General features: G+C 38.4%; 3 protein-coding genes and 1 long non-coding RNA gene across 4 annotated transcripts; 1 reads left to right on the forward strand and 3 right to left on the reverse strand.

Moving 5' to 3' along the window:
* Nucleotides 1-132: 132 nt before the first annotated feature.
* LOC116308807 (PGAP2-interacting protein) lies at nt 133-6509 on the reverse strand. Its single transcript, XM_031719301.2, has 14 exons — nt 6227-6509; nt 5409-5721; nt 4810-5172; nt 4249-4604; nt 3668-3859; nt 3463-3542; nt 3251-3356; nt 2835-2970; nt 2594-2658; nt 2166-2250; nt 1959-2015; nt 1472-1559; nt 1045-1262; nt 133-606 (listed from the first exon to the last, which is right to left on the reverse strand). The coding sequence occupies exons 1-14, from the start codon at nt 6480-6482 to the stop codon at nt 528-530; spliced, it is 2394 nt and encodes a 797-aa protein (XP_031575161.2). The 5' UTR covers nt 6483-6509; the 3' UTR covers nt 133-527.
* A 245-nt stretch (nt 6510-6754) lies between these two features.
* On the forward strand, nt 6755-26569 carry LOC116308780 (nuclear pore complex protein Nup98-Nup96). The gene is made up of 37 exons (XM_089039500.1): nt 6755-7134; nt 7541-7588; nt 8267-8464; nt 8770-8904; nt 9487-9609; nt 9876-9925; nt 10391-10498; nt 10973-11147; nt 11789-11973; nt 12519-12653; nt 13166-13463; nt 13784-13880; nt 13959-14070; nt 14164-14238; nt 14616-14678; nt 15015-15125; nt 15372-15727; nt 16231-16391; nt 16755-16897; nt 16988-17101; nt 17752-17856; nt 18573-18735; nt 19150-19470; nt 19846-20291; nt 20549-20696; nt 21155-21381; nt 21499-21815; nt 22134-22197; nt 22487-22689; nt 23186-23341; nt 23651-23780; nt 23918-24041; nt 24646-24734; nt 24918-24968; nt 25089-25192; nt 25265-25328; nt 25805-26569. Exons 1-37 carry the CDS (start codon nt 7074-7076, stop codon nt 25952-25954), a joined length of 5610 nt encoding a protein of 1869 aa, XP_088895626.1. The 5' UTR covers nt 6755-7073; the 3' UTR covers nt 25955-26569.
* On the reverse strand, nt 7502-8268 carry LOC148906184 (uncharacterized). Its single transcript, XR_016121610.1, has 3 exons — nt 8185-8268; nt 7844-7899; nt 7502-7613 (listed from the first exon to the last, which is right to left on the reverse strand). It is a non-coding gene; the product is annotated as an uncharacterized LOC148906184 (long non-coding RNA).
* On the reverse strand, nt 26461-27746 carry LOC116308815 (uncharacterized). The gene is made up of 2 exons (XM_031719314.2): nt 27465-27746; nt 26461-27084 (listed from the first exon to the last, which is right to left on the reverse strand). Exons 1-2 carry the CDS (start codon nt 27517-27519, stop codon nt 26792-26794), a joined length of 348 nt encoding a protein of 115 aa, XP_031575174.2. The 5' UTR covers nt 27520-27746; the 3' UTR covers nt 26461-26791.
* Between the last annotated feature and the right edge of the window lie 200 nt (nt 27747-27946).

Raw genomic sequence — 27946 nt, forward strand, 5'->3', positions numbered from 1 at the left:
GAAAGGAAGACGATGGCTTGTTCTTTATCTAAATAGTTTATTTGTACCCCAAGAATGAGGTTGAGCTAACCGCCCACTAATTTATCTATAGCAGCCATTAGATGGGGAAGGACAAAACTGAATGTCTAGCACTTGATCAAAATAAGCTTTATTTCGTTATTAATTTTTAATCAGAAAAAAGCAAGCAGATATAATACTATAAACTATGAATATTGCTCGTGTAATAATGTCTACAAAATAATGGAGAAACTACTGGACGAGACTTAAGTGTTTTCGCGAAGAAAAACCTTTTTCTTTTCCATGGAATTGACAGCATATTCTTCCAAGATATCAGTCTGTTATGACAGCGTTGTTCCTCAGTCGAGCTTGGCGTTTTTCGAAAACACTCTTTCTTCTTTCGACCTCGGATTTATGTCTCTTCATCACTTCACTTAGAAATACCAGCCACTTTAGGTGATTGCCTTTAGTCAATTCCCAGAATGATCTGCGTTGCTATGGCGACATCTCCATTACCAAGGCAACTGTTACTATGGTAGGAAGTATTTAGGCGTCGACATGTGATAGTGGTGTTCTCCTGTGTAATGTCCAACGAAATATGAACCAAACCTGTCAAGATTGCAGCAGAGTTTAGAGTTATTTCAGTAAAAACAATGTTAGATGTTTATGACACACAACTGGACCTCAATATTACTGGACAGGAACAATATAGATTTTTCCCCCCCAGCGCACAATATTTGTTTTATTGGAAAACGTAGAGGTATGTCTGAAACAATGTAAGGTGACTTCACGTTTACATGTACGTATTTTGACATCACAATTTATTATTGAAATATGACGTTAGAAAGGTGCGGGCGTCATTTGACTCCCACTACCATAATGCTTCGCGAATTTTCTTTCTTATTCAAATTTGTATTCCCTCATGAGAAGAGTAAGACAATTGGTGCTAATTAACTGAACAAAAGAAAGTGCGCAAGGGAGTCTGGTAGTAGAGGTCAATGACGCCATCATGCAAACGTCCTATATTGACGAGTATGAGTATCTTACCTATCCGTGAACTGTAAGTGCTTTGGTACTTTTACAGACGACGTAACGAGGGTGGGATTATCTTTGTACTTTTCTCCTGCAGCAGGGATGCGAAACTTTGCCATCTGTACTTCCGTGTCACTCAGACCTCCGTGTGAGATCCTCGCGTAACCGAGCCGTGTTAAACCACGGTACATGATGTACTCACACCATCTTTGACTGTCTGATTCGTCTATGTCCTTTCGTAAATATCAAAACATGAATTATAAAAACGCATAAATTCTCAAAATAAAGCTTCTTAAGTGTTTCCAGAAAACAAAGAAATTATTCTCAAAAAATGACATTACATGTACACCCAACTCGAAAGTTTAAACTTCTTTAATTGCCACTAAACACAAATTAATTCACAAATGTAAGCTCTATTTGTTTTTTTTTTCTTTTTTTGTACCTTCATTCGTCCTTTTTTCAACAAAGTGTAGTAATCACGGCTCCCTGGTGCAGACGTTACATAGCCAAGGAACACCACTGGGTTTGGACTATACATCAAAGAAAAGCTCCAAATATTAGGGACCATTCCAGTTTTATTGTTGGGGGAAGTCATGTAATCAGAGACATCGTCAAGGGCAGGGATTCAGGCTATTAAATAAGGGGATGTCATTGTATCTGTTGTAGGTAAAGGGGACAATTTTTCAGACTAGAAGTAAGACGGAAAGAAAAATGGGAATGAAAAAAGGACATGGTCAAAAGGGGAAGGGACACAATTCAGGTATGGGGGGGGGGGGGGGGTCATTATATTTATTGTAAATAGGAGGGTAGATGTATCGAGACTAGAAGCGAGGGTTGAGGTAAAACATGGTTTCCATTGCAGCTGTCATCAGTTTCAGTCCCAGATCCTCAGCTGCAGAGGAGAATATGTTAAAGGTTAGAGGTCGTACCTTTCATCTGCTATTCGTGCTAGTTCTTGTGCTTGTAGCTTTCGATCTAAATCATCCCTAAGTGTAGAAAATATATCATAATGTTATACCCAATCAACATGTTACCAAAAAAACTCTAAAAAATTGGAACCTGAGAAAGAAGAGTAGTTGTTGTAGAACTAGAGATGGTTCCTATAAGTGTCCTGTTTATGAGAATGAGAAAATTACCTGTCGTTTCCCATGTGAACAAGTATAACATCAACAAGACTGCCAGATATGTTGACTGTGGCACTAAGAGCTGGAGCCAGCTCACCTAAAGTCACAATGACACAATTACTTAATAATGATGATAAACAACATGGGACAGAGTTGGAGAATGGGGTGGATCCATGTAGGGGTGTACCACTGTTCAACCATTCCCCAGGCGTACATGTAGTTTATTTGTTTTGAGAAATTAAATATTGTCTTTTAAAATAGACTACGCCATCCTTTAAAACTACTGTAACTTCTCATTGGGGAAGTAGACTCCTTTGTCCTTTCCTCCCACCAGCACAAGCACAAGCACATACCAAGGAACAAATCATCAAGGAAGGAAAGAGAGAGGATCTATATGTAATATTTCTGATCATCAAGGTATTGTTAAGAGATATGCTTACCTTCTGGTGATGGTAAAAGATGGTGCTGTGACTTGATAAAAGGATACTTGGAAAAAAGTGTTGCTCTGAAACCAAATCCAGAAGATATTAAATAAGTTTTTTGCAATCTTGAATTTAGTGGGCACCATTTTTACCTCAACCAGAGCAATGGCTGAGGGGAGGGCGGCAACCCCTAGCCCTCTTCCTTGTCGCTGCCCCTAAAATATCAGTTATATATATATGACTGTTAAGATAGACTTACCCCCATGTATGATCTCTCGTTGATGGTCCAAAGTCTGCATGCATTCCTAGTCGTTCTTCAAACCATCCAGCTAAGTCATGATTACCAAGGTATGGTTTAGAAGTGTCACTCTCTAGAAAACCCAGGATATCAGCTCCTGTACAAATAATTAGGTAAATATAGGTAAGTTAGTTTGTACCACTGTTTCCTCACTGGACTCTGAAGCTGACTTCCGCTCAGGTTGCCAAAATGTCAGTCGCCACCAACAACAGTTTTTCTCAAGGCTATCCTCACCCAGACAATCACACTTCACTACAAACTAGTTTGTACCTTATAAGTTATAAAGAGAAGTATCTGATTTGGTGTTTCTGTGGGACAGATTCATACCTCATACCTCTCCCCACCCCTCCCCCTAAGAACCAATTCTTGTCGTATACCTGTGTCGTTGATGAGTCGGGCACCTCTTTCAAAGCTTGGCCAACCCCTGTTGTCATATCCAAAGTGTACAGTCCATATCATGGCTGAAAATACTTGAGGATCCTCCTAAAATTTTTATTTAAAAAAAGCAACATTTAGAGAATGAAACAAATAATTTGATGGTAACATTTCAAGTAAGTTTTCCAAAAGATGGCTCGGCTATATAACTAACCTTAACTGGGGTATGATATTTCAGCTTTCTATGTCTTATGAGCATAATTCCTATGATTGTCATTAAGAGAAGCCATAAAACTGCAAGAAAAAATGTATTCGATCGATGTTAGTCTACAGCCTGTTTCCTGTTGTCTCAATCAGTGTGTAGCAATTTAAACAGTGGTAATTGTCATGGGAAGCAATTAACAACAGCCATGCTGTACCTGGTTTAACATGAGTATTAAAGAATTGATACTTGTCACCATTGTCTTCGGGGAAGGCAACATTATCAAATGCGAAAGGGTTTCTAGACTCAGACTGTTGAGATGGCTTCTCTTCCAAGGGCGCATCTTCTTTTTTTGCCTTCCCATAGAGTTCCTTTGTATCTGGGGTAGTTTGGGTCAACATGCCAAGACCTAGAGAGTCATGTTAAAGGTGATATTTAAAGTTAGCTTAGGTTTGTGTAAAGTCAAAGCCATTCATCAAAGCCAAGCTAAACTGGCCATTATTTTTTATTATTTTTCAACTCCAAAACAACCTCTGGGCTGATTAGAGTCAGGGCAGGGCTAACTCACAAATTGAACTTAAATATTGAGATATTGGGATTTTTCTAGGGAGGAAAACTTGGGAATATTAAACCCTTAAGAACAGTAGAAAGCGGTTCCACTTTTTTATGAAACTTTCTCACGACAAAAGTTTCACAAAGCCTAAATTGTGCCATGTAAGACCCGTGAAACTTGTCTCGCAACGCAGTTGGCACAAGTTCAAAGTAAAAGATTCAACGTGTAACGGGGCCTTTACTCACCAATGAACACCATAGTTATGCCTACTAATATGTCTGTCCTCTCTCGGGTGTATTCACCGCCAGGGACAAAATTAAAGGCCACCACCCAGACAGATCCAAGAGTAAGAACAATGTATATTACATTGGCTAGGGTAAGTGTTCTGGCTGAAGGGCGACAAAATAGTCTGTCTATCATGGATGGCCAAATTGACATGACATACACAGCAAGTACCAGCCCACCAGCTAGTGAACCATAACGAGGAGCATAGTATAATGCAGCAGCTCCAGATGATCCCACAATCCACCACAAAATTGACGAGGTAAATTTGAAGGGAGACAGGAGGACACCAGTTACCAAGGCTATAGCTACTGCAGCTCTAAAGAACAATTACAATTTAAAATAATCAATACAAATATATTTTTGAAAGAAATGCAATGGAGTCCCATTATCTCAAACCCCCTAGGTACCATTCAAAAGGTTTGAAATAAGAGTATTGTAAGGTTGTAGTGAAGAAAATCTATAGGATGTGGCCTCCAGTTTGACATAACAGGACTCCACTGTAAATGTAACTGCTGGCTTACCCCCATGGATTTGGAGGTGGCCCTGTGTCAGGATAAGGAGAAACAGCCCATCGGCACACCAATGACACTTCACCAAATACTGCATGCGTCAGGAACATCAGAGCACCAAACCCGAGGGCAACCAAAACCCAACCAGGACCAGAAATCTTGGAGTCTTTGTTTTTTCGTAATGCTGGCTTTCCATCCAACTCAGCATTTGCTATATGACCTGTATAAACCCTGTCTAGAAGAGCTATGATACCGAGAAGAAGGAGACACCTGTTGGAGGTTGGATCTGCCCAGACAGGGTTGATGGAGACATACCATGCTCTTGATGCCAGCATGAGAAAGAAACCAAGAATTAAGCCCCAGAATGACAGTGATCTGAAACAAAATTTTCGTCAAAAAGTTTTAAATTCTGAAAAAATGGTATGTAATGTAGGTTTTTTATTGAGTCTTTATAAGTCTTTGTGTGATTTTGAGGTTTAGACCCACTGATGGTAAGTAAAGAATGCACAAATTCAGCAATACAACCATTTTGGAATTCCATGGACCCTCACTGTAATGTGTGAATATTCTACGCAAAATCTGGGCTAACTCTGAGCTGGAGTATACAGTACCTTTCACTTGAGCTCTTATTCCAAATCACTCCACAGAACCACAGCATTGCCGCACCACACCCAAACGCAAGCAATATAAGTCTAATAAGAGTTGATGGGGCTTGGAAGGATGCAATACCAATCATTGATAAAGAACGAAGTACAGCTAATCCATGAAGACTTTGGCAAAACCCCATCACAGAACCAATGCCGGTAACAATAGGTGATAAAATAGTTGCGACAAAGGCCTCATATCCTGATATTTCCAGCTCATTTAGTGGATAAAACCAAATCATGGGTGCAATACCATGGATTAAGGACCACCAAAGATAACCTAGTCCAGTGGGAAAAAGGAAAAAAATTGATAGACCATACTTGATGTGGATGTTACGTCATAACCGCCATGTTGGTTAACAACAACAAAGCATTCCCTGTTAGCTTCTTTTGTTAGATCAGCCGAAATGCCGGCTATTTCATTGTTATTTACACATCTCAATGAATTTTGAGCCAGAAGATTGTACCCCAGCCAAGAATACATAAATTACTGATGGGAGGGGGGGGGGGGGGGGGGGGGGGGGGGGGGGGGGGGAAGGGGTAAAGAATGGTCAAGGAAGCAGCATTTACAGGGATATTTCTGACTCGACAGCAGAAAAGAAGGTGAAAAAATAGATAACTGGATTACAATGAAGGTATATCATTTTGGAGAACTTTGACATTATTATAAAAGGACTGTGGCTTTATACTAAAACCGAAATTCCAAAACATCGCATCAGACAAGGATCTTAATATCTTCAATTCACGTACGATATCATACTGTAGATACATGATAAAGTACTGACCTAATATCGTCTCACATAGCAGTTCCCTTCCCATATTGGTATACTGAATCACATCCTCTGCGAGCTCAGCTGTCTCTTCATCCACGAATTCCACATCTTCTTCCTCGGGAATCACAGTTTCGTATTCTTCCGTGTTCTCCCAAGGATCTGTTGCTCCTTCAATAAGGCTCTGTGCCCTGTGTCTTAGCTCCTTTCGACGCCGTCTCTTCTGTGAAGCTATTTCTTTTGCTTTACTTTTATCTGGTTTGTCCGCCATGTTGAAACCCAGACAAACCGTAAGGTCCTGGGCACGAGTATATTTAATCGATATTTAATTCATGACTTATTTTTTTATTCGATATGATTTTTTGATAATTTAAAACATGATTCTTAGAGAATCTAGCAATTCTAGATCTTTTAATTTTGAAATTAATGTCCTAAATCAAGCCTTGGATTACCTGCAATTTTCAATCGATATTTAATTAATCAAACTAAAGGGTCGAGTTCAGCGGTTTTATAGCATGAGGCATGCGTAGTGCTAATATTAGAGGTATTTTTTAATGGCGCGCACTGGAATAAAACTGGTCGAAAGTGGTTCAATTTGATCACGTAATATTCTATTTATTCCTACTATTGGCCTTTATAAGCACAATAAAAACTAGAGTGGACTCTACTTTATCGAAGATTTGTTTGACAAGCCTTTAAAAGCGTTATTTCAAGCAATATTGGTGTGAAATCTTCTTCAAGTTTGGCAGATAGATCCTAACGTGTTGAGTGAAGTTATATTCGTTATTTCTCGATTTATTTTACGATTATTTGTCTCCCATATGATGGATTTTCACTGATCGCAAGTTTTTGAGGTAAAGTCATGTTTGCAAGCACTGCCAAGACGCCATTTGGCGGAGGATCCACGTTTGGTACCGGAACAAGTAAGTTGAAAATCCTAACGAATCTTTTTACTGTACTTCTCAAGAAAACTTCAAATACTCGAATCTTGTCGTAAATACTTTACTTATCTGTGATTTTCTCGTATTTATTATGAAGTAAAAATCAAGAAAAGTCCTTGATATAGGTGTTTGTTATTTTAGTTTTTGTAATGTGAAGTTGTTATAACTATTGTACATACATTGGAAATGTATTTTAGATTCGACCAGATGTCAAAATGAAAGTGAAACCAAATATAAGGCTTTGAATATTGGTTTCAGGAAGTAGTTGCAGTCAACACAAATTTCCCCACATTCACCTGTTTTGATAAATTCTGTAATGTAACAATTTTTAAATTTATTTTTGTACATATTGAAATTAATTCCTTTTACTGTGATACTCTTTTGCCAGCTGCATTTGGGCCTCAAGCAACGGCATCGCCTTTTGGCCAAACTTCAGGTATCAATCTAGCCAGATTCATTTCCTAAAAAAACATGGTTGATCAACAAAAATGCTAGCTCCGAGAGCTGGAAATTTGATTTAAGAACAAGAAACTTTGATATAAGTAGAAATAACTAAACTAACTGACTAACTAACTAAAAACTAGCGTGAGCTGTGTTGGTGTTTCTAATGAAACAGTTGTCACCTTCGCTTTTCTGCTGCTATTTGTGTGTGTGTGTGTGTCTGAAGCTACTGAATAAAATTATAACTTACATTGCCTAGGGTCCAACTTCGAAAACCTTACGGTTCCTTTAGCCTCTAGTCATTTCCTTGAATGTAAAGCATTTTTTTCATAAGATATAATGTGAAATAAAAATAAATCAGAAAGAAAAAATGCACTAATATATATATATATATATATGTATATATATGTAAATATTTTGAAATATGGAAACGGAAATAAAGATTATTATTATTACAGTAATGATAAAAGGGTAAATTATACACTGTGAAAAGATTTACTGAAAAAAACTGAAATTTCTTACTGACATTTCGGACGCTAGTCCTTCGTCGGAGGAAAAGATATAATTAGTTCAGTTGAGAATCAGACTCACCACCTCAGGCTTGAACTATACAGCGATAAAAGTGTGTACCAACCATGTCAGTATGAAAATATAAATATAATTTTTTTTTCAGCCGCAGGAACGAGTGGAGGAGGTCTATTCGGCAGTTCCAACACCCAGACGACAGGCTTTGGAACATTTGGACAGACACAACCAACAGGCACAGGACTGTTTGGTGGCAGTACTAATACCGGTACAGGAACAAGCCTCTTCCGGGGAGGAGGAACTACGACAGGAAGTTTGTTTGGGCAGCCAACTGGCACAAGTACAGGTATAGTATGGATAAAATAGTTTTCGAAGGTTATGGGTTATGTATTTATAGACCTGTCACTAGGTAAATTCATATGCCACTGATGGCGAGCAAAAATGGGAAATTGCTGATAAAATATTTGACTCCAAAGACTATTAACTTGACCACTTTTGAAAAACATGGTAATTCACAAATATTTTTCGAAGGCGAAGTGAATATCAAGGAATATTTACCGGGATGTGAGTCTTTGAGCTGTGAGGTAAATGATCATTATTTCACAGATGATAAACTCTTTTATTCATTTATTTATTTATTTATTCAAAAAGGCTTTGGAACTACTGGGACAAGTGGGAGTCTCTTTGGAGGCAACCCCTCCTCAACTGGTTCAACTCTTTTTGGCCAGTCATCGACCTTCAATGCTGGACAGCGTCCTGGTACCACAGGCAGTTTTGGAGGAACAGGTAGGAAAAAACGCTTAAAGCATTGATCTTAAATTTATTTTTTTATTCATATTTTTTAAAAGTGCAGTTTTATAAATATCAGTCCTTGCCTCTAGCTCGTGCAGTTTAAAAATCTTGATTTTAAACTGCACTCGGGATATTTTTTCCAAGCTGCACTCAAACCCGTTCCATTTCCTATATGAATGTCTACTCAGGGCAGAATTGAACAAGGATTTAATGAATTGCCTTCACTGAAACAGACAGTTGTTTGATCCATGTTATATGTAATATATACAGTATGAGTGGCCCTGTTGTATCAACCACAAGCCAAAGGCAAGTGATTGTATATCTGATACAACACGGCCACTTATATTGTATATTATTTATGAAACGTCTAGGTGTATACATTCATGTTCTACTATAATTTTAAAGATAAAATTGAATTTGACTAAGAAAATTGAAGTTAAAGTTTATCCAAATCAGGACAATTTTGTATCAGATATACAACCTTCTCCACGAACAATGATTTCTATTGTGTCTTCCTCATGAATTATTCATGAGTTTTATAAATATAAATACTGTTACTGCTGTTTTGTTTAATAGGTAGTTCTCTATTTGGTACACCATCTACTAATACCACTACAAGTGGGTTATTTGGGGGAGGTACTACTGGTACACAACAGAGCTCTCTCTTTAGTGCTGGAACAACTGGATTCCAAAGTGCAGGTAGGGTTGATTGTATATAACCACAACAACAACAATGAGTTAACAACAACAATGACACCTTCATTGATAGATGCAACACTGACAACAGCAACAATATTATTGACAACAAAAGCAATGATAACATCATCATCATCATTACCGTCTGCATCATCAATAGCTACAACAGTAAAACTGCAATAATAATATTGCAAGTGCAATGAGAATAACAGCAATAGCATCAACAGTACCTTACATGTACAGTACCTTTGATTTCTTGTTTCTTTTAGGGTTTGGATCACAATCAACAGCCCAGGCAGGAACACCATTAAAGTTTAATGTAAGATTTATAATATTACACAACATGTCAATGATCAAGTTATCCCTTTCACTACTAGAAGCTAAAAGGGTCCAACACATGCTCTTCCTGGAACATAATTAGGGTGTTTTTCATTTCTCAATATCAAAATGAAAAACATATGCTTAGTAGATATTGAGGCCTTATAACACATTAAAGCAGTTGATAGAATATGATTGGTTAATGATCCAAAAACAATAGCCCACATGTTTCAACACATAGAAATGTCCTGGGGGACATGTAATTGAAAAGCCAAAATTGTGTTTTCAAGTATTTAGTATTCTGTATTGTGACTGGGCTTGTTTGTTGTTACAGTACAGCCCAGAAACATGTACAATTACTGCAATTTTTGATCACACCAAATTCTTGCAATCTGCTCGCAATTTGTTTGCACCTTTCTGTATTGTCGTTCGCCATTTGATAGCAATTTTATCGCTTGCACTATAGGTTGTAAATGGCACAGATCAGATGGTCAAAAATGGTATCACCACTACAGTCAACACAAGACATCAGAGTATCACTGTTATGAAAGAGTATGAAGGCAAGAGTTTTGAGGTAATGATAATAAAATAATAAAAATATACTATGAATATCATAAATTACATGTTATTTGCCAAAGTCACAGGCTGCAGGGCTTTCAGAATGTTTTGGAGTAGGTGATCATGATCACAGCCAGCTAATTAAGAATTAAGAACAATTCTAAAGTAGCTGGCTGTGATCTGCTACAAGAAACAGAAACTATTTTAAAGGAAAAAGAAAATAGCAGGTTGTTAACTTCAAAACAATCGCTGGAGCTCTGCCGGCCGCTGGCATATTCTGAAAGCCCTGACGGCTGAGGTCTTGATGATATAGGGATATGATTCATGATTCAAATTCATATTTCTTAATACTGAGAATAGAAATTTAATTCTGCTTGTTAAATAGAAATATTTTGATTGCCATTAATACCTTGAGTAAACATGACATTAAAATGATTTCTAGAAGAAAACTAGAATATTCCTGAAATATTTACCTTATTTTTTCTTTCAGGAACTGCGTTTTGAAGATTACTCTCTGGGTCGCAAAACAGGAGCCAGTGCTACGGGAGGCTTATTTCCAGGGTCAACAGCGACAACGACAACCGCTTCCTCTGGAGGACTGTTTGGTGGAGGTGCCACCAACTTCTCTGCTTTTGGTCAGCCTAAAACTGGATTTGGAAATACAGGTGGGTTGATCCTGAATCAGGATAATTTGATAAGGAAGTGTGGGTCATTTGGTTACGTAATAAACTGTAAAGAAATGTAACCTTATCTAACCCTGAAACAACCTCTTGGCATATCTAAGTCAGGAAATGGCCGAGGAATTTCCCATGTTGGGTTTTATGAAGGGAAAAACAGAGAACTTAGTGAGACCTAACAAACTCTACTCACATGTGATGCTGAGTCCAGGAATCCAACCCAATTTAGACCCAGGAGAAAAACACTTGGGTCAAGGGTGAGACCTAACAAACTCTACTCACATGTGCACTTGTGATTTTGAGTCCAGAAATCAAACCTGAGACCCGAGAGGTGAGAGGTGAGTAAATTACCACCAAGTTTGAATCCATTGATTTGCAGTAGTTGGTTTGTTAAGTTCATTCCCCTGGGAATCCAAAATTATTGATATTAATAATATAGTCCTGTTGGTTCCCTTGGGAACATGGGCCCTTCATCATTGTCCTCCACCTCACTCAGAGTGCTCTGCTGTTTTCTTTGCCTCTACCAATTTGATGTTTGCATTCTACAGTTCTGCCATATTGATAATAATTATACTGCATAACCATTGACCATAGAGTATTTCTTGTTGTTACTGTTCAACCCTTTTTAGGAGGAACAAGTTTATTTGGTCAACAAGCCCAAACTTCAACAGGAGGGTTGTTTGGCAGTAAGTCAGGAGGAGGGCTATTTGGAACAAATACAACCTCAACTGCTACTTCAGGGTTTGGTACCGGTGCTTTTGGTACCCCTGCTTCTGGTAGCCTGTTTGGACAAACATCCAGTACTGGACAGACTGTAAGTATTAGGAAGCTAACTATAGTAAAAAAATAGAAGGAAGGAAGAAAAAAGGGAGTGGAGAATGGAGGGGAAAAGGGAAGAAAAATGGAAGGAAGGAAAGAAGGAAAACCTTTGAAGTATTCAATAGCGCAGCACAGCCGTGATGTCATAAAAACGAAGACAAAGGCGAAATTTGGACAAACAAACTTACAAGTTTACTTTCAGCAGATAATTTTCACAGCCCATCGCAGTTGATCTTAGTTTACATGGGTTATTATTGTAACTTTAAGTACAAATAATAAAATCGGTTCGTCTAATCCTCGTAGCGGTTAAACAGAATGCAATGCTTGTCCGAATCTTTAAGCTATTTTTAGAATCAGCGCGCAACGCTATTGTTTAGTGGTAATGTTTGAAAAGAAACATAATAACATACCTCAACAAAGAAACTTATTCTCTACTTATACTCTATGTATATCCAAGCTAAAAAGATTTATTGACTATAGCTTTGGAGTGTATTAATGGATGTATTTCAATAAGTATAAATTATATGTATATATCTTTAGCCTGGGTTGTTTGGTACAACCACAACAACTCAGTCTGGTGGACTGTTTGGTTCTGGGACAACTGGTTTTGGCCAGCCTGCTTCTTCTGCCGCGACTGGTCTCTTTGGGCAAACCGGATTTGGAAACACAGCACAGGTAGTTCATGCTTTCTTTTTTACTGTTTGATAATTTCAATAATATCACAGTATACAAATAGGTGTAGGTAGAGTTGACCTTTTGTGCACTAAGCCAGGAGGCATAAGCTGCAAAACCTAGATGCATTTTCCACACATATTGGAATTTGTTTGTTAGACAGACATATTTGTAAACCCTTGTATGAAAGTATTCAAAGATGTCTAAGATGGCCATTGTGGCAAGTGAGAGGATAATTTCACTTAAAACAAACTCAAATCACATATGATTCAGTTCATGCTGGGGAACCAACCTGTACCATAGTTGTGAGAGGCAAGAGGTAAACCACTACGCCACCCATTGAATTTATTTATTGTTAATGAATTTGCATGGTGGTGGTAGTAATCATTGTGATTGGATATTATTGTTAACAATGACATGGTGATGGTTGTGATATGAGTATACAATAATTATTGTACAATGTGACGAGATGTAATATATCATACTCACAGAATATTGTATTATCTTCATTCAAGACTGGACTGTTCAACAGTAAACTTGGTGCCACAAGCACAGGATTTGGCACATCCACGAGTGGTGGTCTCTTTGGAGGTGCTAATCAGCTAAACAAGCCAGCAACAGGATTTGGGGGTCTTGGGTCTACCACAGGATTTGGTACTGGTGCTACCGATACATCCCTGTTTGGGAAGTCAGGATTTGGTACGACTAGTACTCTAGGTACTGGCTTTGGTACTGGTGCAACAGGTACTGGACTATTTGGTAGTGGGACCACAGGCCTGGGTACCGGACTTACTGGGGGACTGGCACAGACAGGTAAGTCATGGATTATATTTTACAAACTCTGTTTGAAATATGTGAAGAAAAAGTAGGAAGAATCCGGCTATTTGTGCTTTGTACCACACTTTAATGCACAAAATGCATACTGCCCCCTTGTGGAATCTTAAAATATAAATGATGTTATCCTAGAATCTTGGCTGCAAATCTTGCTGATCTGTTGCATGTTTTTCTTCATGTTTTTAATGATCACAAACTTAACTCAAAGTGCAAGAAAAATATAATTATCACTATCATTGGTTCTTGAGGTATTGGCAAGCCAAGGAAAATATAAAATTTTACGTTCATTTTTTTGACAGGTTTTGGCTCCACAGCATTAGGCCAAGGGTCTGGCTTAAACTTTGGAGGAAACAGTTCACTGCTAGGGTATTTCCACTTTTCAGAGTTAAAAGGAAGGTAATGTTAATGTTCCCGGTACAGAATCCAAGTACTTACGTGTATGTATGTATACTAAAGTTTATTTCTGTCTTTTAGAAATCAGAACAATGCTCTCCTACAACAGCAACAGTTACAAATGCACCAACAGATTCTTGCGCTCAACAACTCTCCCTTTGGAGACTCCAAGCTGTTCAGAAATTCATTGACAGTAAGTACAACAAGCACTTGAAATCTTTCTGGATGTGGCATGTGTTGGAATACTCCAGTTTCTGATGCTCTTTGCTCAATTTGTTTTCTAAAGGAAAAAGCTAAAAGTGAAAAGGCAGTGACAAATACTACAGCTTCATCAAAGGTCTCATCCCCTTCACATTATAAGGTAATGGTTTATCTTATGAATATTTATTTGATAGGATAGCTATATTTAACATGCTATGATTGGCTGCATTATGGGAAGAAAGAAAAAGAATATTTTATATAATGGTGCAGGCATGCAGCATTTTGAGCTACTCTTGTGCTACCATTGCGTTCTCTTAATTGATGGGTACATTATTAGAAGTATTCCCAAGAGATTGAGTCAGATGACAAACACATGGCAGCCATCTTGGTATTACCAATGAAAGCTTTTAATCAATCTTTTGTTAAATACCACTAACATGGCTGTGATGACATAACATGCAATTAGAAAATTATCCATAGCCATCCAGAATGAATTTCTTGTTTTTCATAATGATTTTCCTTTATTTTCTTACAAAGGTTTCTTCTAAGCTTACAGCTAAAATCAAGCCAAGACCCATAAACAGCCATACTATGAACAAGGTTGGCCCTTTTTCATTACTTAATTTGATACCCCATTCACACCAAGGCTTAAACATGTTTTAAAGTGGTTTAACTAAAAAGGTTTCGAAAACTATCTACGAACACTGCACAATATTTGGTGAAATAATGCATGTAAGCTATCCTTTGTCTTGCTCTGATAATATTTTAGAAAGTTTCATTATATTGTCAGTAGATTTCTAGTTTCTCAATTTTTTCCTAATGAAAACATAGTTTAACTAAATGTTTAGGTGTGAATGGGGTATAAGAATCAGTTCGGACTGCATACAAGTCATTACATTAATCAGATTGATGTCAAAATATTTTGTATTCTTGTAGCTGAAGCTCTTTGAGGGTTTGGATGATGAAGTGGGCCTCAGCCCTGATACTTTTGTTCCCCGAAAAAGCGTTAAGAAACTGGTCATAAGAAACAGAAATGGTCTTGAACAAGTAAGAAAAGATAGTGTTTATCCTCACCATCTCTTTCTTTCACTTTTCATTTTTTCCTGCTTTCCCATCTCCTTCTCTTTCTTTCCTATTCCTTTTTTCTACTTTCTTTTCCCTCTTATTATCTCTTTCCTTTTTTCACTTCCCCTCCTTTCCCTTTCTCATTACCATTTTGTTTTATTCTCTTCTGGTACAATAAATGGCCTCTTAAGATAATTTGGCTAAAAAACTTTTGTTTTCTTTATACAGGATTCTCCCCTTACCTCAGGTGGTTTGCAGCTGCGCCCTTCAGACAACGACGAATCAGAAATAAGATCAGCAGCATCACCTTATCACTTCTCCTCACAAAGGCCGTCAACATTTTCTGCCGACACTCCACAAACACCTGCTAGCTCAGCCATGATGAGTGACCCAAACAAAGACAGTTCTAGTCCTATGGGTGTCCGTTTCTCTAGAGCTGGAGAGAAGAGACTTGACGATACTCTTGATGATCTCAATGTGAGGCAAAATCATTCTGCGGTAACCGAGAGGGACACAGAAACAGATGAGATTGAAGGAGAAGATGATGGGCTAAGGCTGGAGCCCTGTGGTATTATACTAACAAGGTATTATTTTGATATGTTATATTTATAATTACAGGAAAAACTGATGTTAGAAATCAGTAACCCCAGTAGTATTCTGTTATCTAGATAGAGAATTAATCTCTTTGGCATTCAACTTTAACATGGAATTTCTCAGTCAAACTCAAGCTTAAAATTTTTGGTAGAACATGAAATTTTACTCCCAAACATTCGATAAGATATAGAGTTAAAAAATATTTGCGTCCCATCTTTTTGGGCTACTCTCTCTTTACAATGGCTAACTTTGACATATATTGTATGTATTGAGTGTAATGTTTTCCCATTTCAGACCATTTGTCATTCTCTATAGTGTCATAGTTGTTTTGTTTAATGGTTGTGCATGGAAAGTTAGATTTATGAATGTGGATATAACTTAAACAAAAAATCTTATTCCCAAGAAAGTGACATAGTCTGTAATGGGAAAACATTACACTGGAGTTAACAATAATTATAAAATGAATACTGATGATAGATGATTTCATTGACAGGCCTGAGTATTACACGAAGCCATCAATACCTGAGTTGAATGAAATGATTGATGACAATGGTGAAATATGGGTGACGGATTTTGTTGTGGGCCGGGACGGTTATGGAGAGGTAAAGTTTCTGGGTAAAACTAATGTTGCTGATCTCAACCTTGATGAGATAGGTGAGTATTGCATCTAATAATGTTCTTTCTCTCACCTTATTCTGCCGCCCAACTATTCATCGATCCATCGTTCCATCTATCCGTTCATCCCATCCATCCATCCATCCATCCATCCGTCCATCCATCCATCTATCCTGTTCTGTCCCATCCACCAACTGATTGGTCCATTGACTCATCTGCCCCCCCCCCTCCCCCCCATGCATCTGTCTATCTGATGTTGTTCATCCATCCTTTCCATCCCATCCAGCCACCATCTACCTATTAATCCATTTTTTTGTTTTTCATTATATTTTCATTGATCATATGTTCATCGCAGCTGGCATAAAGAACAAACCTCACTCCTTATTCCTGCTTGTTTTTCAGTTTTCTTCCGACGTCGAGAGATTGAAGTCTACCCAGACAGCTACCCAAACAAACCTCCTGTTGGACAGGAATTGAACAAGAAAGCTGAAATCACCTTACTGAAAGTTTGGCCAAATGACAAGACCACACACCAGCCAATCAAGGTAATTGGTTTTAGCCCTGATTCCAGTCAGAGCAGACTTCTTTTGTAAATTTTCCCCCTTGAATTAATTTCTCTTTCCATTTTCCCCTAGACACCAGAAAGACTCAGACTTCAAGGATGGCTGGAGAAAGTTGAAGCTGCTACAGCTAAACTAGATGCTTGTTTTGTTGACTACAGACCAGAGTCTGGTACCTGGGTCTTTACTGTAAGTATTCAATAGACCACCGAGCTTAGATACAATTGTTAAGGAGTAGCATCAGCACATGCTACATGTATAGGCTGATCTATATCTTTTTTTTGAAAGCGGTATGATTTACAAAGAAATGTATGGTCGCGTGGCAAGGCTTACCACTCAACCATGCATTCCTTTGTAATTTATAGTGTTTTTAAAAAATTTTACTCCCAAAATATTAAACATATTACTTTCAAATTTTCAGTAGTTACTAAATAAGACATTCTCTTTCGATTTCTGGAGTCGGTTTACTTGTAGATTGAAAAATTTTTTACATATTTTTTTAAATATATACACCATTTTGCACTAGTCAGGACTATATGTCTGTCTGTCTACCTGTCGGTCCATCAGTGCAAGCATCTGTGTCTCAGCCTGCCAATCTGTTATACATGTGTTCATCTGTCTGTCATATTTTTGGCTGTCCTTCTTTCTGTCTAATTGACTTCGTTTTTCTGCTTGCCTGTCTGTCTGTTTCTCCATATTTGAATGGTTATCTGTCTTTATGATAGTTTGTATGTCTGTCCATGTTTCTGTCTGTCTGTCCGCCTGTCTGTCTGTCTGTCTATTGTTTATTTTCCAGTGCTGCTGTATTCATTTGTTGAATGGGTTCATCTTCTCCACAGGTTGAACATTTCACTAAGTATGGAATCCATGAATTCTTGGATGACGAGAGCACAATCAAGAAACTAAAGAGACCACCTGTTGACATGGAAACCACCAAGACTAAAGTATGGATTAATCAATATCATTACAAGTCAGATATTGTAGTTAGTTAGGGGTAGGGTGTTGGTAGAGCATTGATTGGCTGTTGGCATAATGCATTGGTTGGTTGTTGGTGGTAGAATGTCAAGTTGTTGGCAGATGGTTGTTACTGTAGGATGTTGGTAGAGCATTGGTTGGTTGTTGGTGGTAGAATGTCAAGTTGTTGGTAGATGGTTGTTACTGGTAGGATGTTGGTAGAGCATTGGTTGGTTGTTGGTGGTAGAATGTTGAGTTGTTGATAGATGGTGGTTATAGATAGGGTTTTGGTAGAACATTGGTTGGTTGTTGGTGGTAGAATGTTGAGTTGTTGGTAGATTGTGGTTATAGATAGCATGTTGGTAGAGCATAATGCATTGGTTGTTGGTGGTAGAATGTCAAGTTGTTGGTAGATGGTTGTTATTGGTAGGATGTTGGTAGAATGTTGAGTTGTTGGTAGGTGGTCGTTATAGATAGGATGGTTGTAGAGCATTGGTTGGTTGTCTGGTGGTAGAATAATTATTGAGTAGTTGGTAGGTGATGAGTACTGTCAGGACATTGGTAACACACTGCTTGGTCCTTAATGGTACAATATAATATTGAGTTGTTAGTACTTGTAGATGTGGTAGTTATTTGTAGGGTGTTGTTAGATTGATTCTTTGTTGTTTGGGAATAACAGTTTTGAAATTCTTGTCTTGTCCTGAAGGAATCTCAAGAGGCAATAGCCCAGGAAAAGTTAGCCATGCTACAGAAGTTGAAAGAACAGCAGGCCAAGCTAGAGGCATATGAACAAGAGAAGGAGAGATCTGCAGAAAGCATGCAAGACCAGGATAGTGATGAAGATGATCTGGAAAACCAGGCTTTTCCTGGTAAATCTTCTTAGCTTAAATAAAAAAGTTGATTATTGTTATTGCCATGTTTCACCAAGCAGAGATAAAATATAATTAATATAGAAATATTATCATATCTTTTTGAAAAAGTATAAATAAACAGCATCCAGGTTTAAGGCGGACTGCTTTTAAAAGTAGTATCCTAAAGTACATACATATCCTAAAGTTACATTTCATTAAGTATTAAGATTAATTACTTGAAAAATAAAAATATTCTCTCGAGATTCAGTTTCTACAGATGTCTACATTTTTTTGTACATCGTTAAAAAGTTTTCAAAATATTTTGATTTTAAGTATCCTCAAATGTTTTCCTCTCAACCAAATGTAAGCAGAGTAAAGTAGGTTGTATTTTTTCAAGAATTTTTGAGAATAAACTATTGTTGTGTTCTATAGATGAGGTGTTAGAGGATGATGAGGACATGAACGAATCACCAGCCAGCCATCAACTGGCCACAGCACTTGGTGTGAGCGCGCATCGAATGCAGGTCATGAAAGCTTCCTTCTTTGGTGAATCTGAACCATCTGTCCTCTCACCACTGCCTAAGGAGAAAACATCCATGGTCAAGTCCTTATTAAGTGGATCGTTTGACGAGAGAAGTCAGAGAAGTTCCCTTCCGCTTGGCCCAATGTTGTCACCAAAGGTTACCAAGCATACTGATCTTGCTGGACAAACTTTACAGTCTTCGTCTGTGCTGTTTAGGAGTCCAAAGATAGGTACTGTAGTCTTCGACCTAGTATCATTCACTTTTTTAAATAGTATTAATATTTGCACGAGTTGAACTATGGAGCTTTAATTAGGTTTGACTAATAATTTGCTATCAATTGCTAAATGAATTCTCAGGAATTTATGAAACACATGAACTTGAGTTAGAAAAGTGATTTTTCGTATTTCAGCCAGAAAAGATAAAAGCACAAAAATTCCGCTTAGTCTCAGATCGCCCATCTCAGATCCCAGACCAGCATTTTTTGAGATAGGAGTATACAGAGTTACTTGGGAAAATAACGATCTAGAAAAACAGGGTAATTTTTGTGCAGAAATCAGGACTAAAACCATTAGTCGTTAGCTGAGATAAATTTATTTTTCTTCAGGATTTTTATCACAGAAGTACCCCATCCCACATGCAGTTGCATCAGACACCCCACAAGCCAAGATAATGCTACCAAGTGCTATCGGAAGTGCATTTGATAGAGGAACCAAACTAGTAGGGGCCAGGGCTAAACAAAGGGATTTGGTCCCTAAAGAAATGTCTGTCACAGATGGCAAAGAGGAGCAGTTAGCAGACTTCGGGCTGGTAATGGGAAGATCCTTCCGTGTTGGATGGGGACCTGGCTTTTCTCTAGTCCACAGTGGGAAACCTCTTGGGTCGAAGACTGAAAAGACATCGGCTCTAGTACAGTCATCTCACACTGGAGATACTTTGTTTTCTAAGTCAAGATTGGTGTCAGAAGCACAAGAAGGGCGTTCTCCATTTGGAGTGGTCATTGAGAGACTGAACATTGCTGAACACTTGAGACAGGATAATGAAAGTGCTTTGGTAAGGTCACTATGGCAATCTTTGGTGTTCCCTGGAACAACCTATAAATAATTTTATGCTTTTCTTATGGAAACTTTTTCTTATGAACTTTATAAAAAGAACATTCAAAAAAATTAAATTTGCTGGTAGTTGGAACAATATGCGAAACACCAATGATTCACGCCTTTCAAATTACTTGAAAACTTGTGACACCTCCAATCTATGCTTTATGAATTATAAAGGGCTATTAAAAGTGATAACATGTCTTTGTCTTATAGTTACAGCATGTGTCGTCACTAGAAGTCGAACTAGAACACAGCAAATCATCAACAAGTAAAGATGGATGTCCTTTCTTTGAGCCTTCTGGGAGTACCAAGGCCCTTCATCATCATGCGAGAATTGCCAGAAAAAACACGGAATCTTTGGGTAAGATAATTGCATTATTAAAAGTACATGGTTCATTTGAGATTACTTATTGAAGAGCGACAACAAAAAAGGAGCAAAGACAACAGTGACAGCAACAACAACAACGGCAGAAACAGCAACAACAGCAACAAAAACAACTGGAACAACGACAAAAGATACAACAGAATGGCAAAAGCTCATGGAACAAAACTAACAGCAGCAGCAACAGCTTACCGCAGTAAAAGCGCCACTGGAAATAAAACAACAGCAGTAGCGACAACGGTAGCTAACCGTTATAACAACAACAACAATAAATAAATCAAAAACATCAGTAACAGTGAGATATCCCAACTTCAGTAACAGCATCAGTAGCGAACTATTACAACAGCAACGACAACAATAACAACAACAGCAACGAAAACAACAACAACAACAGCTACAATGATTGAAACTTTAGAATTTAATTCTTATCCTTACAGCTTCTGGTCCGCTCCACGAGTCTGCCCAGCACATGAGCCTTGTCTGGGATCTTGCTGTCGCTCTGTGGGGACACCTAAGAGAAGACGATGAAGATAAAGACGAGAAGGTATCAGAAGATAGGGACTCATATCAATATCACTTGGCTCGAAGAGAAGCTTTGTCAAGATGGCTGTTCAATGCTGCTAAAGACAGGGTAAAAACAGAAGTGGATAGAGCAAACTTTGAGGTAAAAATGTTGAGGAAAGTGACTTACGTGAAAATATGTTATATTCATTTTTTATATATTCACTAGGTGATAACGGGTCAAGCCGGCTAACAGTATTGTTTTGGTGTATATTACTAGGAAAGCGATTATCTTGCTGCTATATGGAGTCACGTGACAGGTCGACAGATAAGCCAAGCTTGTCACGTTGCACAGCAGCATCGAGATCATAGACTGGCGTTACTGTTATCACAAGCGACTGGTAACGCAACTGTCAGGTATCTGCTACAGAAACAACTGAGTGTCTGGGAGCAAATGAAGGCTGATGATTACATTGCAGAACAGAGAATTAAAATACTGGCATTACTGGCCGGTTGTATGGTATGGCGAACATCGAGCGAGACTGTGAATGCCTGTGAGGGACTGGACTGGAAGAGAACCCTTGCTGTTCATATGTGGTAAGTCAGCACTAGCGCACACCTACTGCGCATGCACCAAAAATGATAATGGCCGCAGACGCGTTTCTAAGACTTCTGCGCATGCTCGAAAAAATGGCGGCAAAATGGTAGACTTGTTTCAAAAACATGAAAGGCCTTCCTTCTAATACTTCTGCCAATACTCGAAAAAAATGGCGGGAAAATTGCATGCGGAAGTTTCGGAAGATTTCGAGAACGAAGGTTTGAAAGCGTTTCGTCTCTTTCAGGAAAGCATTCTTCATACTATTTTAGTCATGTAAACTTGGTAGCACTAATTTAAAACTTGTTTGATTTTTCCAGGTATCAAAACATGCCAACTACAAGAATTTCAGATGTCCTGGCCAGCTACGAGGACTCCTTTAAGGTTGGTGTGGTGTGAAGCGAGTATTTTAGCCAGATTTAAGTCGGTCTATATCTTTGTGCCCTCGAGACATTTATTCGAGTGCTTTCCATGTTTCGGCGACTTCATTTACTTCTATATTTCCAATCTTAGACCTCTGTAAATTGGCTAGGTGTTCAGCCAATTAATTGGTCAGCAAAAATGTCGTTTTGAAACGTATCGTCGTATAATATTTTTTGTGGGATATTTTTGTAATATATATGTTATTATCGCACACACTTTTGATTGTCTCTTTATATTTATTTAATTCTAGGGAAGAACAAGCTACGGTCAATACGGTGCACCCCCTAACCCTCCCTATCGTGAAGAAGACGATGAGGAGGATAACGAAAAGGCAGGCAATGTGCGTGATACGTGCTATCATCTCCTAAAACTATATTGTAAAAGGTCACACAGACTGGAGCGAGCGATAGCACCAGCTACTTATACATCTCATCAACTAGACTACAGACAGAGGTAAGAGATAGTAATTCACCTTGCATGCGAGTGGTTAATAAAAGTGAATACACCTATTTCCAAAGAGTGTTGTCGGTCAGTGATCTGAAATCTGCAATCTGAGACCGAGTAGCATGCTGCAAATCGCAATATATTCACAGCCGAGCAATGTAGTTTCCTTTTAGATTGGAATATGAAGCATAACATTTGATTTAGAATTGCGATTTTTCGTATTTTAGTTAGATCTCCGACCGAAAATTGAAAACAGGTGTATACGAGCTGTTCCAGAGCGCGCTTATTTTTTACTGCGCTTATTTCGTACTGCGCATATTTCGTCAAGCATGCGCAGTAAGAAATAAGGGCTCTGGGAACGAGATTGTGTATTTTAAGCCCCTTACGACCTTGGTTCTGACAAAGAGGAATCTACCCTCTGTAGACGAGATTGTCGTTTACTCTTTGCCTATCTGTAGAGAGCAAAAAATATTTTCTTTAGAAGTATGCCTTTCTTTACGTTTAGCTGGCATCTGTCTCAAGCCCTCGAATCAATTGGTTACTCACACCTGTCCCCGTACCATGGCGGAGTATTACACAGTAGTTTTGCTGCTCAGCTGGAAGCACTTGGACTGTGGGAGTGGGCTGCCTTTGTGCTTCTCCACATGGCAGACAGGCTAAAGTAAGTGATTACTCTTACAGATTTACATGTTTTTGTAAAGTTGCGTAACGATTGTACAGTTGCTTGGAACGTCAGTTGACCAAGCGGAGAGACTGACGCAGTTCAAACATGAGTTCAACAGGATGCCATCCATTAACGGTTCACTCTGTCTCCTAGTTGACTAAGTCAAGAGAGAAGGATGATGTACTTTAATGTACATATTCATGTGTCTTCTTTTGCGCAACTGTTAAGCAACTGTTATTGCACCAAAATGAATAATGTCTAACTCATGGCCATGTAATAACATCCTTTTTTTAAAATCGACTATAGACGTGAGCATGCAGTTCGTTCGCTCCTGTGTCGTCACTGCCAGTTATCAACCACAGAGGATTACATGAGAAAGGAACAGTTTTTAAAAGAAAAACTTCTCATCCCTGATGAGTGGATACACGAGGCTAAGGTAACTACTGTCACTCTCCACCGTCACCCGTTGTTCTTTAATACCCTCCCCCTCCCCCTTTCGTTATCGTTCCTGACCCAACACCACTATTAATACTGGTATTTAATAGTAACATGTATCTGTGGTGATTGTTCTAGGCTATTCGAGCATTTTATCTCGATCTTCCACATGAAGAGGCTATTCATCTCCTCAAGTCTCAGCAGTGGAATCGTGGTCATCAAGTGATTCTTACCAAGATAGCAAGCGATGCAATCATTAATGGTTAGTTGCTTTGGCTTTCAGGCCATAATGCATTGATTCTGATTTCCTTTTTCCTTTTTCTTTTTCTTCATGATTCCCTTTTCCAAATTTCCACCAATCCATCTTTTCATCTCCCATATTTTTCTTCCTTCCTCCTTTCCCTCCCATTCGTCCTTTCTTCCCATTCATTCCTTCTTTCCTTCCCTCCTTTGCTAGGCACCTCATCATGGTCACTTACCTTTTCATTGTGTTATTTTATCCAATTTTCATTTTGCAAACCGTTTTCCCATTCTCCACCAATCCTTCTTTCCATCCACGGTTTTCTCCCTTTCATCCTTCGTTCCTTCTCTTCCCTTTCTTTCCTCAATGCTTGGTATCTCATCATGGTCACTTACCTTCTTTCCATTCTATTATTTCAGATTTTTTTCATTTTGCAAACCATTTTCCCATTATCCACCCATCCCTCTTACAATCCACCACCCTTCCATAGTTTTCTCCTTCCCATTATTTATTGCTTCTCTTCCTTTCTTTCCTCAATGTCTGGTACCTCACTATGCATATTTATTTACTTTTCCTTTCTATTATTTCATCCGTTTTTTATTAAATTATTCATCGTCATTTATAGAGGAATTCGATAGCCTACACACACTTCTATCAGAACTCGAACCAAGAGAAAGAAGCTCCACCGTCAAGGACTGGGCCAGTGGAGGACAGGTATGCATAACAAACCTTTAATATACTATACATAGCAATACTCTGAGCTTCAGAAGATATGTCGCTCCCGTGCTTCTCGGTCATTGATTTTCGTCCTCATCTCTTGGGGTACTGGTGCTAGAATACCTCAGGTATGATAGCAATTCCTTGGTGACTTATAGTTTATCTCACCATTTTTTAAAGGTACTTTTAGATTTCCTGAAAGTCACAGAAAAATTCAAGGCAATTACTGAGGTAAGAGGATTACGACGTGTACGCCTATTTATAACTACTAGGAGAACTCTCTCAGATTGTAATATTAGAGTCACGTTACAAGGTTTTATTTATGTTTTTTACTTTCTTTCTGTTTCACAGGGTTCTCTTGAACCAACAAAATATAACTTCGAGGAGATCCACATGCAAGTGTCATCACTCTGCATTCGAATAAATCACTTACCATCAACGTCTGCTAAAGACAGGTGAGCTAGTTAGTCGAGAGTGCTTGGTTTGTGATAAATGAATGAATGCTTACTTTGATATTTTATTTCTAGATTGTGCCAATATGAGTTGGCCAAGCAGTGTGCTAACTATCTGAAGGTGGCTACAAGCGAACTGGTGAATATCACAGTTATTCTACCATTTAGATCCTCTTCTTGTAACCTCACTTGTTTCAGCAAGAAATATTCATCAAATTTCTTAATAATTATCAAAGATACCTTTTTATGTTAGCTGATGCAAAACTCTTTGGATAATACCTTTTCTGATTTAGACATACAGAATCCATTTTGGTCTAGCTTAGGTACGAGCAACGCCATACAAAGCACGGAGAACAAAAGATGTTTGTACCCAAGCAAAACCACAATGCACTTCGCTTTCCATCTCCGAAATGGTAGATGAGAGACCGTCAGCACATCCGGGGGGGGGGGGGGGGGGGGCAAGACTCTCTCTACTTTTTATTGCACATTTGGAACAACCTCCCCTTTCATAAACTCACCCCTAGTGACCCAAAAATGATTAGTTTCCTGTGGGTATAAATCACGAAAGAATTACGACTGTTGGGATTTTAATGGTATCATTTTCTATACTATTAGGGTGATCTGTCGCTCGAAGAAGAAACTCCTCTTCCATCCCACGTAATCGTACCACACATCAGTAAACTCCCCTTACCAGAAGACTGCGCGTTGGCCGAGCTAAGAGATCTCACCGCAAGCTACGTCTCGGAGATCACTGCCAATATTTAACACCATTTAACACTTGGTTAAAACAAATAAGCTCTATTAAGGGTATGTCTAACGGCAAGTCAGAGCGGAAAGCTCTCCAGAACCAGGGGTTACTTTCGTTAGCGTTCTCGCAGGAATTAGTTCTGTTTTTATAGACACGAAGTAAAAAAGAAATACAGTGTTCGATGCGCAGACAAGATATGGTCAGTTGTTGCTGTCGGCTCCCTTATTTCAAATTGTAAAATACATCCTTGTGAGCAAGCTGGAGAGGTCGCGCAAAAATTTTAGAAATTGGCGGGTAAAAATTGCGTCTGTGATGCTGACGTGCGTCTCGGTGTTCTGAATCAGATTAGGTCGGTTTTGACAGTCTTGTATAATTCTGCTTGTTTCCAACTGTTATTTCTAGTTATTTTGTCGCGGATCTTCATAGCGATCCAGTTTCACCTCAATTTCTCTATAGCTATGGCTTCTGATGCGATCATACGCGGTTAGCTAAAATAACTAGTGTTGATCAAACAAATCCATCATTAAATTGACACTGATTTTCATCTACCAAACTCTTACAATTTATTTTCGTTGCACTTATTTGTTATCTCATGAAAATGATAAACTGCATTAAAGCCTTAAGAAATACAATTCGATGCTTTGTAAAGTCACAGTTTTTCGTTGTCATTGCTTTCTCATTGGCCATTTGCAACTACAACTTTTTAGCAAAGTTTCTATGCACTTTCATTCCCGTAACGCAATCTTTTCACTTCTGGTTTTCATAAACTATCTTTCTACTTCCGGTTCGGTTCTACGTAAACCCGCCCCCCTATGCTGGTTATTAGCTTCGTGTTTTCTACAAAAGTGTTAATATTAGTATTGAATACTCTCCCGTCCATTAATCATCGTACACTCGGCTTCTTTACGCGTACACTTGCTGCCCGGTGGTCCTACGGGTATAATATTTACACGAACCAACTGACCCTCGGGACAATCACTAGGGTACATCAGACACAGCGGCCAACATACTGGCATGTAAAGACCATTAGATCCCAAACACTGGCATTGTTCACTGCAGTATTGATCTGTAAAGTTATCCCCGACATTGTGGAATTTATCTTCAACGAGGCAGCCTGGTTTGATGGGATTATCTGAATACACAGGTCCTATCGAAGTGAAAGATTTGTTATTTGATGACCTGCGCACACGCGTTGCATCAGGACAATGCCCTGTGATAAAGACTAGAGGATTTTAAAGCTTTGTAAGGAGATAGACCTAAATTGGGGGAACGGGCCCAAAGATAAAGACCACTTTTTGCCGCAGACATCAAATCATCAAAAAATTGTTCTTGCGAGCAAATTTTCAAAAAGAGGTTATTATAACCCATGCTTTAATTCTCGAGGTTTTGTGGTACATTATAAGCTAACCTTTTGAAAATATTTTCTCATTTCCCACACGAAGTCGTTCTGATATAATCGGTAAATACTGGACAACTGACTCTTTTACACTAAAAGATGCTAGATTAAAAAGACCTTATGTTACAAACCTGAAATAGTGACCGAGATGGACGCGACCAAAACGAAGCCCAAGAACTCTAACATCTTTGAATCAAATCGTTATACAATAGCATACCAAAGTACCGTACTTAAGTATTGAAATTATCAAAATTCAAAGCTCAAAATGCTCCGAAACAGCAGTAGCTTAAACTCCAGAGTCTTCCTCCTGAACGAAGAGACCATGGAAACTAGTGCTCACGAGAAAAAATTTCGAATAGATTTGGTTTTAAACGAAGTGATTTGATTGGTTGAGAGAATTTATTCGCACTGTGTGTTCATCGATGAAGGAAAAACTATTGCTCTTTAAGGTTCTTAATTTTCAACCAGCTTTAATTTAATCTTTCAGCGAGCTTAAGCACAACTGGCGCTAACAACGAATTTTAATTTGAAGAAATTGAAAAAGTGAATGACGGCTGAAACTATGTCAAGTGTTGTTTTGTAAGTTGATTTTATAATGGTTAAATCGATGTTT

Source organism: Actinia tenebrosa, unplaced genomic scaffold (genome assembly GCF_029948245.1).
Source record: "Actinia tenebrosa isolate PJP-AT-01 unplaced genomic scaffold, QUT_ActTen_1.0 PGA_scaffold6__47_contigs__length_16458017, whole genome shotgun sequence".
In the NCBI taxonomy this organism is placed as follows: domain Eukaryota; kingdom Metazoa; phylum Cnidaria; class Anthozoa; order Actiniaria; family Actiniidae; genus Actinia; species Actinia tenebrosa.